Source organism: Uranotaenia lowii, chromosome 1 (genome assembly GCF_029784155.1).
Source record: "Uranotaenia lowii strain MFRU-FL chromosome 1, ASM2978415v1, whole genome shotgun sequence".
In the NCBI taxonomy this organism is placed as follows: domain Eukaryota; kingdom Metazoa; phylum Arthropoda; class Insecta; order Diptera; family Culicidae; genus Uranotaenia; species Uranotaenia lowii.
The window spans coordinates 167621200-167638801 of record NC_073691.1 but is presented as its reverse complement, the minus strand read 5'-3'; the positions used below and the strand labels follow the sequence as shown (position 1 = coordinate 167638801).

General features: G+C 40.2%; 1 protein-coding gene across 1 annotated transcript; it reads left to right on the top strand.

Annotated features, from left to right (window-relative positions):
* Positions 1 to 12666: 12666 nt before the first annotated feature.
* Positions 12667 to 14518, top strand: LOC129738126 (uncharacterized). Its single transcript, XM_055729311.1, has 2 exons — positions 12667 to 12671; positions 12721 to 14518. Exons 1-2 carry the CDS (start codon positions 12667 to 12669, stop codon positions 14516 to 14518), a joined length of 1803 nt encoding a protein of 600 aa, XP_055585286.1.
* Positions 14519 to 17602: the final 3084 nt, after the last annotated feature.

Genomic DNA, 17602 nt, shown 5'->3' with positions numbered 1-17602 from the left:
AAATCAATGTCGAAAAGGCCAAGTCGATGGAAATCATTACAGAAAATCGTTGCAATTTCGTGGTTGCTGGACAACATGTTGAGAAAGTGGAGTACTTCCAGTATCTTGGTAGCCAGATTATGCCCGATGGTAGTACCAGGAAGGACATCGAAATCCGGATCAGAAAAGCCCGATTTGCGTTTGTGAGTCTCCGAAACATCTGGCGCTCATGCCGTCCGTATCTTCAACTCAAACGTCAAATCCGTATTGCTGTACGGGTGCGAAACTTGGCGCACATATACGGTATCGACGCAAAAACTGCAAGTTATTGTGAATCGCTGCCTGCGGAACATCATCCGCGCTTGGTGGCCTGGGAGTTGTATCTCAAACGTGGAACTTCATCACCGGTATCATCAAAAGGCGCTAGAAATCGAGATTCGGGAACGTAAGTGGAGATGGATTGGGCACACGCTGCGAAAAGATGAAAATGAGATTTGCAGAGAGGCGCTTGACTGAAATTCAGATGGGCATCGAAGAAGTCGCAGGCCCAGAAGCTCGTGGCGGCGTAGTCTAGCTGCTGAAATCCACACAGTTGACGAGAACCTTGGCTGGCAGCAAGTGAAGACGCTGGCTCCGGATCGCCAGCAGTGGAGATCTGCTATCTCAGCCCTATGCGTCGGTCAGTGTCATTCCAATCGAGCAAAACCAAGCAGTCCTTAAGGCAGTCCTACAGCAGGGTTGCAAACTCATTATTTTAAAAGGGATCAGATGGCGCCTTTTAATTTACTACAGTCTCTTTAATTTTAACTTTGTTTTACCAAAATGTCAAAATGGTGGAAATAAGCAGCCTTTTTTTCTTACAGGAATGTCTTGGTGTTTTTTTCTATTTGGTGTTCTTACAAGTTTTTGTGTAAGGTGTTTAAAGGATTTTTTTTTAAATTTTTTAATGCTTTGTATTCTATGTAACAAAAAATTATGATCGTTTTCAAACTTTGCACAAAAACAGTTGTTTTCTCAATGGGCAAAATTTTATTTTTTTTTCAGACTTTATCTTCGGTCAAATGAGGAAAAACCATCACGGAGGCTCCCCTCGGATCGGTAAATGCTCGTAAATAATCTTCACCGTTTCAACACCCGGGGTGTGCGAGTGCGCGAGATGAGATCGTTAGGTTAGATCTCCAGTGCAGTCCAGTCAGCTAATCTTAACTTTCCGATCAGCAAACATAGCCAGTCAGCCAGCCAGTCAGAGCAGAGCCTGGAACTGGATCTCGTTTGTCGGCCGGCATTGGTTTTGAGCTGTTCGGGGTAAGACAAAAAAAGAAACGAGACAAGACCCACAAAACAATAGCGAACCAGACTTCGTCGCCGGTCGTCGGGGGCGATATTTGATGAACCCTCGGCCATTAGAGGTCTGAGGGTGGATAGCTTCTCTTAAAAACTAAAAACTTTATTTTTTTAATGAAAATTCATTAATTCCTTAAAAAATTGAGTTAAAATTTTTAGAAATTATATTTAAACTTATTTTAACTGCAAAAACTAATCTAAACTTTTTCTTATTTAAATAATATCAGACCCACCCCCACCATCCCATTGAGAGATTCCAAGATCTGGTGAAGCCCGAGGCAATATCGACGATCGGCTGAGATGCCATCGAACCCAAACGGAGATTTATTACAAACGTTTCTGAAACTAATTTATCATTTAATGAAGTGATTGTTGCTGTGGGTTAGAAGAATTTTATTGCCTATCACTTCCTCGGACTGCGATGGTTCGGTTCAGGAGATGAGAATGATGATTCTTGGTCCGGTCGGGATCGGGGAAATATTTCGGTGCCATTTTAATGACGCTCGCTCTCTTTGCTGAAGAACAGATGACCTGCGAAGTCATTCTTCGACCCCTTGGAGAGCGGTAGGATCAACAACAACTAGCTAGAGGTTCCAACTTGGTCCGATCGCCGAAGAAAGTGTTGTTGGTGGAGCGAATGATCGATAGTCGAGTAGAACGACCCATTGCTTGGAAGCTGTATTAGCTCCGAAGATCCGTGACGATGATGACTATGGGGAAAAATGAGGACAACGAGCATTTGATGAATAACTTGCCAACCGCCGTTCGCTAAATACGTTCCAGCTCAGCCACCTAAATATCCCCGATCGGCTGATGATAAGTAAGAGGCAGAGATAGATAGATACCTAACAAACATATGCGGGAAAGATCGATCGGTCATCTTTCTGACTAACAGCAGCAACAGTTCAGAGGGACTGACATCGGTCAGCGCCGCCGCTGTTTCCTTTTTCGGAATATCTCATCTGCTGATTTGGAGATATTCATGGCAGGGATCGCAACAAATCGTTTCGGGTTGGGAAAGGTTACGATAATCCCGAAGTGTTTGTTGATATGGGAAAGCAACCAGCTCTCCAGTTGGAAATATTAGTAACGATATCAGTGGGAATGTTGTAATTTGAGCAGGTTTCAAAATAGGGGTTGGCTAAACCCTTCATTTCATGATTTATTATTTTTCCTTGAAAATCATTTTAAACAGTTGGGAATGATGAAAAAAATTCAAATAAAATACGATTTTTCCCTTTTTTCATACATTAATTGTTGCAAATTTGTTACTTTATGAAACGAAGGGTTAATAGCGACACAATATCCAAACATAGGAGAGAAGCGGATTTTAAGCGCCTATAAAGCAGAATACTGATTATATCAAGTATTACATCGACTATGTGTACAAAAACTAAATATACATGAACAAGCATCTATGCATTGGAGTAATTTTTATGTTTAATCTCCTTCAGTTTACGAGTAAACGATTTTATTATAACTGTTGTTTAAAATTCCGAAACTCAAACCGTGTGCCTATTTATGATTTGGACAAAATTTCTGTGTTCTGGCAATATTATGCCATATCATTAAAGCAGTTCACCCATAAGAATCAAATCTGTTTTGTGATCTTCAATTCTCTCTTAAGATGTTAATTAGAGCTTAGATTCGAAGTTTTAATGATAAAATTCATATATTTATTAAATTTAACCTGATATTTAATTTCATTTCATTTGTAGGAACATTTCCTTTATATTTTTCTTGTATAGACGACCCCCTTGAAACGAGGTTATCCCAACATTCGAAAATATTTTTCACCTGGTCGTTACCATCATCCATTCCAAATTTCAGCTATCTAGGTCTTACGATCTATAGAAGACAAACAAACAAACCCACAGAGTTTGCCCGATTTTATTTTAACAGTCCGTTGAGCAAGTTTTATAAAAATAAACATGGTAGGTTTTTTGGAAGTCTTAAATACGATTTAAAATTTGTCGAAGTGTGTTGATGAAAAAAAAATTTTTCAATTCTTTTTCCTGATTTTCGTTGAGTTATTTCTAAATTTTAACAAAATTTGCCCGGATATTGTCCGAATTTTGGTAATCAATTTTAAAATCAAATGCCCAGATTTTGTCAGGTTTTTGTATAAAATTGCGCGGATTTGTCCGGCTCGCTCACGTGTTGAAAAAATTCTGGCAACCTTCTGTTATTTATATCATTGTGTCAAAAACAATCTTCTTATAGTCTGAATTGTTAGACTGGTCAGTGCAGACCAGTGGAATGAAATCCAGATGTTGGAGCGTAATATAGGACCGACATCTAACTCTACACTACCGGTCTATCAAAATTCTTTCCATCATTCTATGTATTCCTTTGAACAATAAATCAATTACACCCTACCTTTGTAAAACCAACACGCGTTTTATAATCCGTTCCGCCTAGGAATTCTGTTTCAATTTTTGGGTTATTTTCGGTCTCGAGCCATCATAAATGGTCCTTCGAACTGGATGAGCATAGTTTACAGTCGTTAAAAGTGCGTATTTCATCCGCTTTCACCGAATTGTGCTATTCCGTCTTTGGTGCAACAGTTAGGTTCCTCATAACCTGTTTTGAGAACCTCTGGAATAAACCCAAGAGAAGTGCAGTGCAGGACAATGCAAGCGCTAGTTCGCGAAAGGAAGTCGCTTGACTGACGCCTTAAAACCATCGAAGGTTTGACCCGGTTGCAAGGCAGTGAAGAAACGGAGGAGTTAGATATCCAGACCGAAATCGATAATCTCCAAATAATCTGGAATGATTATCTTCTCGTTCATAAACGTTTGATCGAGACATGCAAGGATGAGGAAATCGACGGCATTCTAGAACATCTTGAAAATTTCGAAAGTTAATTTCTGGTGAATAAAAATCGTCTCCTAAAACTTCTAGAAAGGGTCAGTTTCGCCACATCCACGAGGATACAACCTTCTGCCAGTCAAGATGGCGTTGACGCTATTCGTGTTCTTGTCGAGCAACAAGCTGAATTTCTGCGCCAAATGTCTATCAGCTTGGCACCGGTCAACCCGCCAAGTACATCTGAGCGTCCATCTCATGAACGACCGACAATTGTTACGGACCTGAAACTTCCAAGGATGACGTTGCCAGTATTTTCAAGAAATATTTTAGAATGGCAGTCGTTTTATAATCTGTTCGACAGCGCTGTTCATAAAAATTCAGCCCTCACAGATACCCGAGCAGACCTTGATGCCCAAATCGAAAGCAAAACGAGAGCAAAATATCAACAGCTTAATGATAGCACCATTTGCTTTTCATTTATTGACGATAGCAAAAATTGGCATCACTAAGCTTTCAATTATTTTTATTTGACAGCAAACAGAGTGCAAAAAGAGGTACCAAGAGCAAAATGATAGCATTATGAGCTGTTTATATATATATGAGAGCAAAACTAGGCATCATTAGGCTGTCATTTACTAAAAGATTTAAAGTCAGTAAAAATAAAGTTTTGGAAGAATTAAATAAAAATTAAGATTTAGGAGTTGACAGCATTATCAAATGTCGATCGTAAAATTTGGTTTTTTTCGAATTACCTGAAATAGCAAAATTTCAGCAAAATAATGTGCTTTTCTTTTACAGTGTTAGCAGTGTTCTTCATTTAGGGGAGAATGAGGATACTTGATCCCTGGGGATACTTGATTCCTTAGCTATATCTCGAAACTGGAATGTCTTACAAAGATCAAATGTTCCAGAAAAATGTGCCAAAATGAGCAAAATAACAATGCTTGTAGTTTAAAATTTTTTATCAAAATAATTGTTTGAGTAATTGAACTTTGTTTAAAAAATTTCACAAAATGTAACTTGAAGATCTTTTTCCATCACTTTAAAATGTTTCTTACATGGGAAAATTATGAAAAAAATAGTTTTTTCAATGTATCAATCGTTCGAGCGTAAAATGAACTTCAAAATGCCATATTTGCAAAGTAATGGAAAACTCTCAACTTTTTTCAGAAAAAGTTTTCTAAAATGTTGATTATGGGTACAATTGATCCCCTAGAGTTGGGTACAATTGATCCCCCTTCCAAACGGCATATTCTTCTTCTGAATTGATCGTTATGATTGCTGATTACGAAATTACTAATATTTTTCCAAAAACTAATATTTATCAAACAATTGTCTGAAGAAAAGAGCAAAAATAATTAATTTTCTCTTAATTATAAAAAATAGCGCCTTTAAGTATGCAATGTTATTAGCGTTGAGACAAAGTTATAGAATTTTCTTCATATGTCTGCTATAAATTGTGAAATGAGCACAAACATGACCAAAATAGTGAATTAACATTCTATCTTGGGGTTTTGTTTGATTTTTATACAAGGATTAGGGCTTCCTGAATAAAAGATCAAGTCTCCTTCAATAGGGGATCAAGTCTCCCCTAACTTCAGAAAAATCGCATTTTTTTTACTCCCAAGAAAATGCTTCTAGTTCATCAACGGGTTCAAGTATCGTTCTAATTTTTGGAGCATAGAAACTTGAAGTTACAAGCTGTCAGAAAATGTCAAAGACGGCGAGTTGCTAAATTTTTCCAAAAAGATATGGTGAAAATAAGAAAAAGGGATCAAGTATCCCCACTCTCCCCTATTTATAACAACACTAATTGAAATTCAAACATCTCGGAAACACGAAAAGTATTTTTGAGATTTAAAGAAACGAGCCCTTGGTATCTTAATTACGATATTTCAATATATGTGTGAGATATTGAAGAAAATGTGCAATAAAATCGCAAAAGTCAAATTTATGTTTTTTTTCTTTTAAAAAAAGTAGGTAGGTTCTGAAAAATCGCTATAATTTCTTTAGATTTGAAAATTCTAACAAACTTTTTAATCTCAAACATTTTTCTGCAATGAAAAATGTTTTGAAGATCGTGTTGAAATAAATCAACAATCTCAACAATTATTTTTCACCTTTTATGGACCATTACTTTTGTAAGACATAAAAACGGCTTTAAACCTGCTCAGTTGTGTTATACGAATTACAATATTATTATTTTACTGACTTTATAATTGCTATTCTCATTTAAAAAAGTCATCCATTCAAGATTTAAATGTTGTCAAAACAAATATTTGTTACAAAAATATTAGAAAAGAATTGTTACAACTCAGCTTCTCGCAGAAATGTTTTTTTTAGGAATTGTTTGTTCAAGTCAATACCGATAAATATCATGTCATTTAAAATTATACTTTTCAAATCAATGTAACGTATGTTAAACAAGTATGTACCTAACAGAAAGTTTCACAATGTATAAAATAATTTAACTTTTGATGTAAAATCTCCAAATAATTTTTAACTAAAATTTCCATACTAAGTGTACCTTTTTTCTGTGTTCAAACATTGCTTCTAATAATGTCCCTTGCCTTAGAAGTGATTAAGTTTTCATGCAATATTTCATAGTCGCGATTGAACAAATTGCATTCATATCGCAGTGTGTAGTAAAGTGTTAGGCCGATAACATATTGAGTGCGAATTTACGGACGCAGTCAATGCGAACTCAGATGGCAGAACAAATTAATTTTAACAATTTAATTTTTAATGAATCGCCGAGGAGCAAAGCGTTTGTTGCCACATTCTTAAAAAATAGCTTTTTAAATTTTTTAAATCCCCCCTTCGGGTTTTTTTTTTGAAATTTCGAATGAGAGGGGGAGGGGGAGAGGGATTCAACATTCTAGTTTGACAACATAAAAATTACGGGCGTGTTGCCAAAATCGAAAGCAGTCTGTATATGCTACTGTTTTACAATGCTTCTTGTAGGTGGGTGTTGGTAGTTGCCTAGTTCTAGGCGATATTCACACCGATCCTATTTGCATACCCGTAATGAAAAATGAGAAAGCGAATAAATGATCGCTTTCTGGCTTAGAATATATTTTTATATTCTGAATTCAACTTTCAATTTTTTTTTTTATTTATTTGGTTGATTTTTATTTTTTTAAGTCATTCATCCCTCAACATTCAACACATACACGAAACCGTTCGATGGAAAATTTGTGTGGTGTACAAAGTTGAAGAATCCATGTTGCTATGAAAGTTTACTTAAATTATTAACGTCCCACGTCGATTCTTCGGCGCATGAGACCGTGGTGAAAGACCTCTACTGTTGACGATCCGGGGCCAGCGTCTTCACTTGTTCCCAGCTTTTAACATTTTAATGAATAATATGCTTTTGTCGATGAATTTCTAAATTTCTTTCTCAGCGGATCCTGAGCATACTTTAAGGGCAAAATTATAGATTGCTTTGCTATCGCGGCTTGAGAGTAAAATTTGCTCCTATTCTGTTGGACATAAGATTGTACACATACTTGCTACATTCTTTAATTCCAATTCCAATTCATAAATTAAAATAAAGAATAGTATACATTAAGGCGTTTTCTGTTGTGTATCTATCACTGAGCCCAGTTAGTTGATCTATTTTATTTTAACTGATAGTTGCATAAGAAAAGGCGAAATTATATTCAGTATTGATCTCGAAAGAAGAAATAAATTTAGATTTCGATTGACCTTAGACAATATTTTTGAGAAAAAGCTATTGGGCAAAATAACGACAAATTTTGCTATCACGCCTTGAAATCAATTTCGCTTATATTTTGCTTGTTTTCAGGTGGTACAGAGCAGAGCAACAACTTGCATTCATGATTGGCAAAATGATACCAATTTTTACTTGTTTTGAGGCCCAATCGATTCCTCATATTTCGGATGTTTTGAGGGCATATTGATGTCAAATTTTGCTGTAAAGGAAATTCTATTGATGCCTTGAATAAGCATCATTTTGCTCTCAAAGCTGTCGAAAAATAAGGTGTAGTTATGGTCTCAGTTTTAGCAAAATTTGGTATCACTTTGCTAACCAAGTATGAAAATTTATGCTCTCATTTTTGCTGTGTACCACCTTATGTCAAGCAAAACGAGAGCAAACTTGGCTCTCAGGGCGTGATAGCAAAATTTGCTATAATTTTGCCATAAAAGTCTGCTCGGGTAGTCAACGTTTATATTTCCTGAAAACTAACTTGGAAGGAGAAGCAGCCACCTTACTGTCCCACCTTCGCATTGAAGATGAAAACTACGCTCCCGCGTTAGCCAAGATGAAGCAGAGATTTAACAAACCGTTTGATATTGCTGTACAACATATTCAGCGATTCATAAATCAAACTCTACTTGCTACAACATCAGCTGACGGACTTCGATCACTGCACGACATTTCCGACGAGCTCTTCAAGCGCTGAACCGAAACGATCGTGATATCTGGTTGCTGTACATTCTCACCGAGAAATTGGATGACGATACAAAGCAGCTTTGGTATCAAAAGCGTTCTGAAATGTCCGACGAGGATGTTACACTGGAAGCCTTACTAAAGTTCATCAATAATCAAAGCATCGCCCTCATCGTCCATCGAAGCAACACGGCCTAAATCTCAACTGTGCAGATCCGATTCATACTCTATCAGCCGAACGGGAGACACACGTCTTTACTCAATGAATGTTGTCCGTTGACTGACTCCCGCTCAGAACACGACAGCTCAGTCGTCGTGTGTGTGCGTTTATAGTACAAGGATGGAGGGAGAAGGCCGACTCGGAAAGGTCTATCAGCCGAGAGAGTGTCGTGCTCGCAATTATCGGCTACACATCTCCCCCCTACACAAAAGATCGAAAAAACAGAAACAACATGTTTTGGTTGCAAAATTTCCTACCGAGAATATGCTAAAACACGAATATTTGATGCCCTTCCTTCGACCAACGATTTTTGGAAATGTTGTTAACATCTCAATTTGTTCTTATTCATGCCATTTGAATCATTTGTTATCAGTGTGGGGTTCGGATGAGTGCGATGACTCGCTGGGCTCCGTTCCCCGTTCAACACGTTCGTCGGCCAAAAAAAAAAAAACTCGGACCGTGAAAGTGAAGCGAGAGAGCTCCAGATTTACAACGCGTGGCAAAACTGAGCGTCTACCTTGCGTAAGAGAGCCGTCCCCCGTCTATGGGTCCCATGGCGACGAATTTGTTATTCCTTTGTCTCTTGCTCACTCTGAATCAGTTTATTCACACTGCAGTTCTAGTAAAATGTTGAATGATGTTTTTTTAAAGAATCTAGCTCGTAGAACTCAAATATATTGGTGCGATTATTTCTTTTGCCATTCGCAAAACCTTCTTCAAATCTTGGTTCAGGCAACTTTTTATACTAGTTATTCAAATCAAATTGCTATTAGTATCAGACCTCTTTAACAAATGAGGCTTGAATCTTTCCCACGCTCATTTTTCTGCATTTATGACCGTCTCTGCATCCCCAAAAATCTGATGTATGGTTTCATCATATTTTTTTTTAATACTAAGGCTGACGAAACCGTCTTTCTTTCAACCCAATGAATTTAGGTACCAGCTATGCCCACTATACTGTCGAACTTTGGAAAAAAATATTTGCGTTGGACTACATCAGCTGTCTTGATTCATCACGCCCGAGTAATTGACTCGGAGATACCTCAAACCTTACTGTGGCATTGGCCATCTCACTCCAAACACAAAGAACAATATGCATTTCAATTCAGTGAATTCCTTTGGATCACAATTCAAGCTAGTCAATCCTATCCAAAAGTGGATGTTTCTCAAGCCAATCTTTTTTACACATATCGCTCAGGAGTCTTTCCAACATGAACGACGACTTTTATGTTATGATGAATATTCGAATCTTTTGAGAGAATCAAATTGGTTAACCCGATCCAATTGAATGGAATGTTTTTTTTTTGTCCTCCCGATCCAAAATAAATTCAAAAAAGTGAACTATCAGAACACTCTCCATGTTGGTCCTCCCGATCCAACGGAAATTCATAAAGTGAACTTTCCGGACACTCTTCGTGTTGGTCTTCCCGATCCAACGAAAATTCATAAAGTGGACCTTCACAACACTCTTCATGTTGGTCCTCCTGATCCAACGAAAATTCATAAAGTGAACCTTCAGAACACTCTTCATGTTGGTCCTCCCGATCCAACGAAAATTCATAAAGTGAACCTTCAGAACACTTTTCATGTTGGTCCTCCCGATCCAACGGTAATTCATAAAGTGAACCTTCAGAACACTCTTCATGTTGGTCCTCCCGATCCAACGTAAATTCATAAAGTGGACCTTCAGAACACTCTTCATGTTGGTCCTCCCGATCCAACGAAAATTCATAAAGTGAACTTTCCGGACACTCTTCGTGTTGGTCTTCCCGATCCAACGAAAATTCATAAAGTGAACCTTCAGAACACTCTTCATGTTGGTCCTCCCGATCCAACGAAAATTCATAAAGTGAACCTTCAGAACACTCTTCATGTTGGTCCTCCCGATCCAACGAAAATTCATAAAGTGAACCTTTAGAACACTCTTCATGTTGGTCCTCCCGATCCAACGAAAATTCATAAAGTGAACCTTCAGAACACTTTTCATGTTGGTCCTCCCGATCCAACGAAAATTCATAAAGTGAACCTTCAGAACACTCTTCATGTTGGTCCTCCCGATCCAACGAATATTTATTAAGTGAACCTTTTCTCATTTAAGTTGATTGGAAATTCACCTTATTAAGTAATGTGATGATTATTCATAATATATAATAAATTTTTTATTAATTTCGTGAGTGATGATTTGCTTTGTGAAAACGTGGATTTCATCGATAATCTTACTTAACATTCCAACCATACTTCAATTTTTTTAACAATCATTATTTTGTTCACGACTGTTAGCCTAATTAAACTTTTTTCTTATTTTAATGAAGTTCATGATTTTCGATAGGTTTTCTTATAATGCAATGCAAAACTCTTCCATTCATATTTTTTCGAAATTAAAAACAAAACTCTGAAAAACAAATAGAAATTGTCAAGCAAACTCATTATTTTTCCTTCACTGGCTTAGCGGCACGTACCACGAACAACAAAACAATTTTAAGTTAGATGAAAAAAATAAGCTATCTCACTCGCACTCATTTGCAACACTGACAAAATTGATGGTTTGTCCACTCCTGAGTTTTAAAGTGCAGCAGGGGCTTAAACCCAAGCGAATAGAAAATGTCCAGAGCCACTGCCGCAACTTCGTAAAAAAACAACAACGTGGGCAACCGCTTGTTTGGGAGAAAAAAATTGCTAGCATGCCTGCCAAAGTATGTGCGCACTGGGCATATATTCCAAGCCAGCACTGTGAGGATTCATCACCAGTTGAATCACAACTGCAGCCAAGCCAATAACAAATCCAAAGCCTCAAAACATTCTTAAGGCAATGGTTGGATGGACAATCAATAACATTCCGGACAATAAACTACTTTAAACAAATAAATGCTCTCCATTTACTCGTAAAAACAAAATCTGACCACCAATTCAAAAATTATCAACACTATTCCCAATTTCTTCTTCCACATTCTTTTCAATACAAATAAACTTACCGATAAAATGCATTTCCAGCTACACTTCTTGCCACTACACTCGAAAAAAACACTTAACAAACTCGCGAAAAACAAACGTGAGCCTCCCGTTCAGCCCAAAAAAATCTCCAGGCAGGATACGCCATTGTGCAGATCCGATTCATACTCTATCAGCCGAACGGGAGACACACGTCTTTACTCAATGAATGTTGTCCGTTGACTGACTCCCGCTCAGAACACGACAGCTCAGTCGTCGTGTGTGTGCGTTTATAGTACAAGGATGGAGGGAGAAGGCCGACTCGGAAAGGTCTATTAGCCGAGAGAGTGTCGTGCTCGCAATTATCGGCTACACATCAACTACCAGTGAAAAAGCCATCAAAACACCAATTCTGAAACCCTCCGACATTGGTTGCTACTAACCAATCAGCCAGCGACAACACTCGTGGATTCTGCTCCAAGTCACCGCATCAATTACACAGCAAAAAAAAATGTAACGATGGACGATGTAATTTCTGGGGATTACAGATTTCTGTTGCAATAATACATCTTAATGATGTACACAACTCGAATACGTCGTGAAGTGTAATATCACAACCTTCTATGTGATATCGCATCAAGTAGTCAATGTTTTCCTTTGTTGACGTTCAAATTTGTTTTCATTTCAAAAATTAAGAAACGGATTACGGACCTCAGCTGTATTTGTTTGGCTTGTAAGTACTACCAAAACTAATCAAAAATATAAGCAAAGCCACAGCTTGAAAAAATAATTTCATTATTTTTCATTTTTTAGGGAATTTGGCCCATATGGATCAGCGGTACGAAACATATTCTTTGTCTCCAAACAGCCGAGTACATCAAGACAATGTAAAATTAGGTACCTTTTGCGACTCAAGTTATGTGCAGGTATTTGATGTAATATCACACTACTTTTTTTGCTGTGTATATCAATGTGGTAAGTTTATTCATGCAAATGCTTATGACCGACTCAATTTCATTCGTAGGCATCAACTATGCACCAATTGTCTGGGGCAACACACAAATGAACCATGCAAATCAGGCAATAGCAGGCAATGCAATCAACCTCACCACACACGCCTACATGATGCCCTACAACCACCAACTGTGCACGACGTTATATCTACAACAGTGAACACAAAGAATGTAACTCAAACCCTCATCTGGTCACTGAATTTAGCTACAGATTTGGCGGACACCAACGTTCTTTTACTCACTGTAACTATCAGCGTGCTGGATAAATTCGGCAGACTACATGCATGTCGGGCTGTTCTCGATTGTGCCTCACATACCAGCTACATCACTCGAGAATTCTGCCAACAACTTCGCCTACCAACAGTACCGGTGGACTTCGAGTTTGGCGGCATCTCAGGGGCATCCGGACTCGCAACTGAAGGAGCTCTCATCACATTCGGCTCACGATGCTCCGACTACCAAAACACCGTTTCCTGTGTTGTGCTGGACCGAATAACTTCTGAACTACCTCTGAAGCCGGTTAACATTACAGGCTGGCCTATTCCACGCTCAATTGTCATGGCAGATCCCCAGTTCCATCACCCTGGTAAAATCAGCATGCTGCTCGGCAATAAAATATTCTCTCAACTTCTCGAGCCTGGTAGTATCAACCTCAGCTCCGATGGCAGCCTACCGATTCTTCTAAACACCAAACTTGGTTGGGTGGTCTCCGGTGGCTACAAAAACGACGTCCAATCGATCCCATCCCCTCCTACACCATCGTGCCTCTTAACCATTACGGATGAGACCCTTTCCACGCAGCTGCAACGGTTTTGGGAAATTGAGGAATATCAACCGCCGAAAACACACTTGAGCAATACAGAGGTTCAGTGTGAAAAGCATTTCTCTCAACACACAACTCATGATGAATTCGGTCGTTTCACTGTTCGTTTTCCATTTATTGAAAGGCCTGACCAGCTGGGAGAATCCCGTGAGATCGCAGCTAATAGATTTGCCCACTTAGAACGAAAACTCGAGAAGAATCCCATACTCCAAACTCAGTATCACCAATTCATTCGAGAGTACATCGACATGGGTCATATGTCTCTCGCATCAAATGCGCCTCCCAAAACAGCTGTTTTTCTGCCTCATCATTGTGTTGTGAAGGCGGATAGTAGCACCACAAAATGCCGAGTGATTTTCGATGCGTCAGCAAAAACAAACAACAGGAAGTCCCTCAACGATATTTTGCTGGCGAGACCTGTATTGCAAACTGCGCTCATCAACATTTCACTTCGGTTCAGATTCCCCGCAGTTGTTGTTGCAGGGGACCTTCAAAAAATGTATCGGATGGTTCAACTGTATGATGATCAACGAGATTTACAGCGAATTTTATGGCGTTGGTCTAGATCAGAAACCTTAGCTGAGTACCGATTGAATACGGTAACATACGGCACCAAAAGTGCATCATATTTAGCTACCAAATGCATGCAACAAGTGCTTTTGGCAAACCAACAAAAATATCCCACTGCCGTGGAAAGGGCCCTTCAAGGAATGTACGTCGACGACGTCTTGACCGGGACTGACTCTGAGGAAGATGCTAAACTACTTCGCGAGCAGCTTGTCGAGATTTTCGCTTCTGGCGGTTTTCATCTTCGAAAATTGGCATCTAATAGTACCGTCGCTCTTCAAGGAGTTCCCGAAAGTGATCTCGAAATCAAAGTTCCTCTTGAAATCGACCCAACGAATATTATCAAGGCTCTCGGAATCCACTGGCAGCCGTGCAGCGACATGTTCCAGTTCACGTATCACCAATCTAAGATCCTTTAGCTCACCAAAAGTATCATTTTATCTCAAATTGCAAGCTTATTTGACCCTCTTGGTCTCTTAGCCAGGCTTCCGAAAATTACTGGCGAACGACAGTATTCTTGCGAAAGTCGCACATGCACCTCGGAGAAAGCTTCCCGAATATTTCTTCCCCGACAGTTTTAAAAGGAGCGGTCGTGCGATGTACAGCGAGGCCTCGTTTTACCCCAAGCGAGAGTTTGTTCGTGGGTATGAAATTTTTTTAAGCTTCGTGACAGTTTTGGGAATATCTTCGTGACAGTTTTCAATGCGTTGAATTTCGCATGACAGTACTACTTACTCCGTCCGACTGTAGCCGAGATTCGCTCGGGCCGATTTAATTTCGAACGAACGTATGAATTTTCCTTTTGCTTGAAGCTACTGCGGGTGGTGATCACCCCAATCACCCTCCCCTTCCCTTTTCGTCTAACCTGCGCCGGCACCACACATCGCGTTACGCGCCGATCGTATGCTGCTGCTCGGTGCGAATAGATGGCTCGTTCGATCTATTCGAAACCGAGCAGCAGCGCATACGATCGGGCATGGGTACGGTATGGGAATGACAGTCACCCGTGACAGTCCTGCAAAAACTGTCACGCCCTGCAGCCGACAGTTAGGAAGAAATTATTTTCGAAACAGGAGGCATGAAGGGATGAAAACCGAACTGTCGGTTGGGTTCGCTACAGCTTAAAGCGCAACACTTTCGGCAACGCATGCTTTGAGCAGATTGTTCAGATACAGTCTGGGTTCTCGCACGTGTGCGATGTAGCCGAAGAATTACGATTCGTTACCGACGGTACAGCAGCGAACCGAGTGGTAAGGAAAACCGAGATAGTTTGTTTGGCAAGAAAAAGGCTGTCATTGCAAAGCTGTACTTTTCGGAAGCCTGCTCTTAGCACCCGTCATCGTGAAAGCTAAATTGGTGATGCAAAAGCTGTGGGAGCTGAAAGTGGCCTGGGTAGTACTCCCCCTGGTGAGTTTCTCAATACATGGTTAGAATTTGTCCAAAGTCTGCCGCTTTTCAATTCGTTTCAGATTTTACGAAGAGTCATCGGCGTCGCAATGGCATCACGATTGTTCCTGCACGGCTACAGTGATGCTTCCGAGAGAGCCATGGGAGCATGCGTTTATATTCGCTCCATCGATAGCAGCGGCAACCTTTCATCCCATCTACTCTGTTCCAAGTCCAAACTGGTCCCCATCGGTAACAAACGGATGATACTACCCCGACAGGAACTTTGTGCTGCGCTCTGCCTCGCCCGGCTTATCAGCAACGTAAGCAAAGCAATTCCATCATCGTTCGCTGGAATACGAGCATGAACAGATTCCCAAGTCGTGCTAGCTTGGCTTAACGGCGGAGCTTCCAGATGGACCACTTGCGTGGCCAATAAAGTTGCCGAGATAAACACTATTCTGCCGTCAATAAATTGGGATCACATCGATACTAAACAAAACCCAGGTGATTTAGTATCTCGGGGTGCTTCACCTCAAGAGCTCCACAACAACAGCCTGTGGTGGATCGGTCCCGAATGGAGCTCACTGGCAGGTCATCTGAAATCATCACCAAGAATAACACTCGATACAGATCTTCGTCAAATGATCTCCCGCGAGGAGAGAAAAATCACCTTTTGTCTAATCACTTCTCACGAAAACACCTTTCTTGATGAGCTCATGTCCCGATATTATCCCGACCTACGCATGCTCTCTCGAGTAACTGCTCGACTGCGTCGTATCTTCGTACGAAAATTTAAGGTTTCCACATGCCTAGTTCCCCTCGAAACCAATCAAGCTCTGCATTTTCTCATTCGTCACACACAACGAAAAGGCTTCCAGAATTACCTTGAATCCCTTGAACTCGGCAAAGAGTTAAAAAAATCAAAGTTCTCTTTTGCCGCTAAAACCGTTTCTGGATGATGACGGGATCGTCAGGGTGGGCGGCAGGCTGAACCAATCGTGTCTCTCTTACTACGAGAAACACCCGATATTATTGCCACGAAGCTCAATCCTAACGGCCTACATTCTTCACTCGGAGCACATCAATAATCACCATTGTGGTCCGCAAACTTTGCTGGCAATATCTCAACGTCGTTATTGGATTATTTGTGGAACGAGTGCTGCAAGAAAACCTATCGACAGTGTGTTGTGTGTGCTCGATCGAAGCCGGTGCCGAATTCGCAGATGATGGGTCAGCTGCCACAGGAACGCGTCATCCCACAACCTACGTTTGCAGTAACCGGTGTGGATTATGCGGGCCAGTTTGTTTGGTTGTACGCAGAGCTCGGGGTGTCATCTCTAGCAAAGGGTACATCGCACTCTTCATCTGCTTCTCGACAAAAGCCGTGCATTTAGAAGCAGTTTCGGATTTAAGCACATCAGCGTTTCTTGCCGCCTTCAAAAGGTTTTCGAGTCGATATGGCCTTTCCATGAAGATGTTCTCTGACAATGCACCAAATTTTCGAGCTGCTAAAAGGCAGTTGCGAGAAATTCACGAGCTGGTGAAATCTGCAGACCACAATCATCAGGTGACTGATTTTTTAACCGACAAAGGTGTGTAATGGAAATTTATTCCAGCACGATCACCTCATCATGGTGGTCTCTGGGAATCAGCGGTAAAGGTAGCTAAACAACTTCTGGCAACCCTAGCAAGCAACAATATCTTCACCTTCGAAGAGCTTTCTACCTTTCTCGCCCAAGTTTCAGCAACCATGAATTCAAGACCGATCACTCCTATATCAAATAGTCCCAGTGATCCGCAAGCACTCACACCTGCCCAGTTCACCATATGCCGTCCATTGACTATAGCTCCAGAAGTGAACCTAATGGAGCGTTCTATAAGCTCAATGAATCGATGGGAGCACGTCCAGCGTCTATCCCAAGAATTCAGATCCCGCTGGCAGTTCGCGCCCTTCAGCGTATTACTAAGTGGAAACGCTAATTGCCGAACGTCTGTAAAAAAGACTTCGTAATGATGGTAGACGAAAATGATAAAGCAAAGCAGTGGCCTCTTGGCCGAATACAGGAAACCTTTCCCGGAGATGACGAATGCATTCGAGTAGTCCTAGTTAAAAC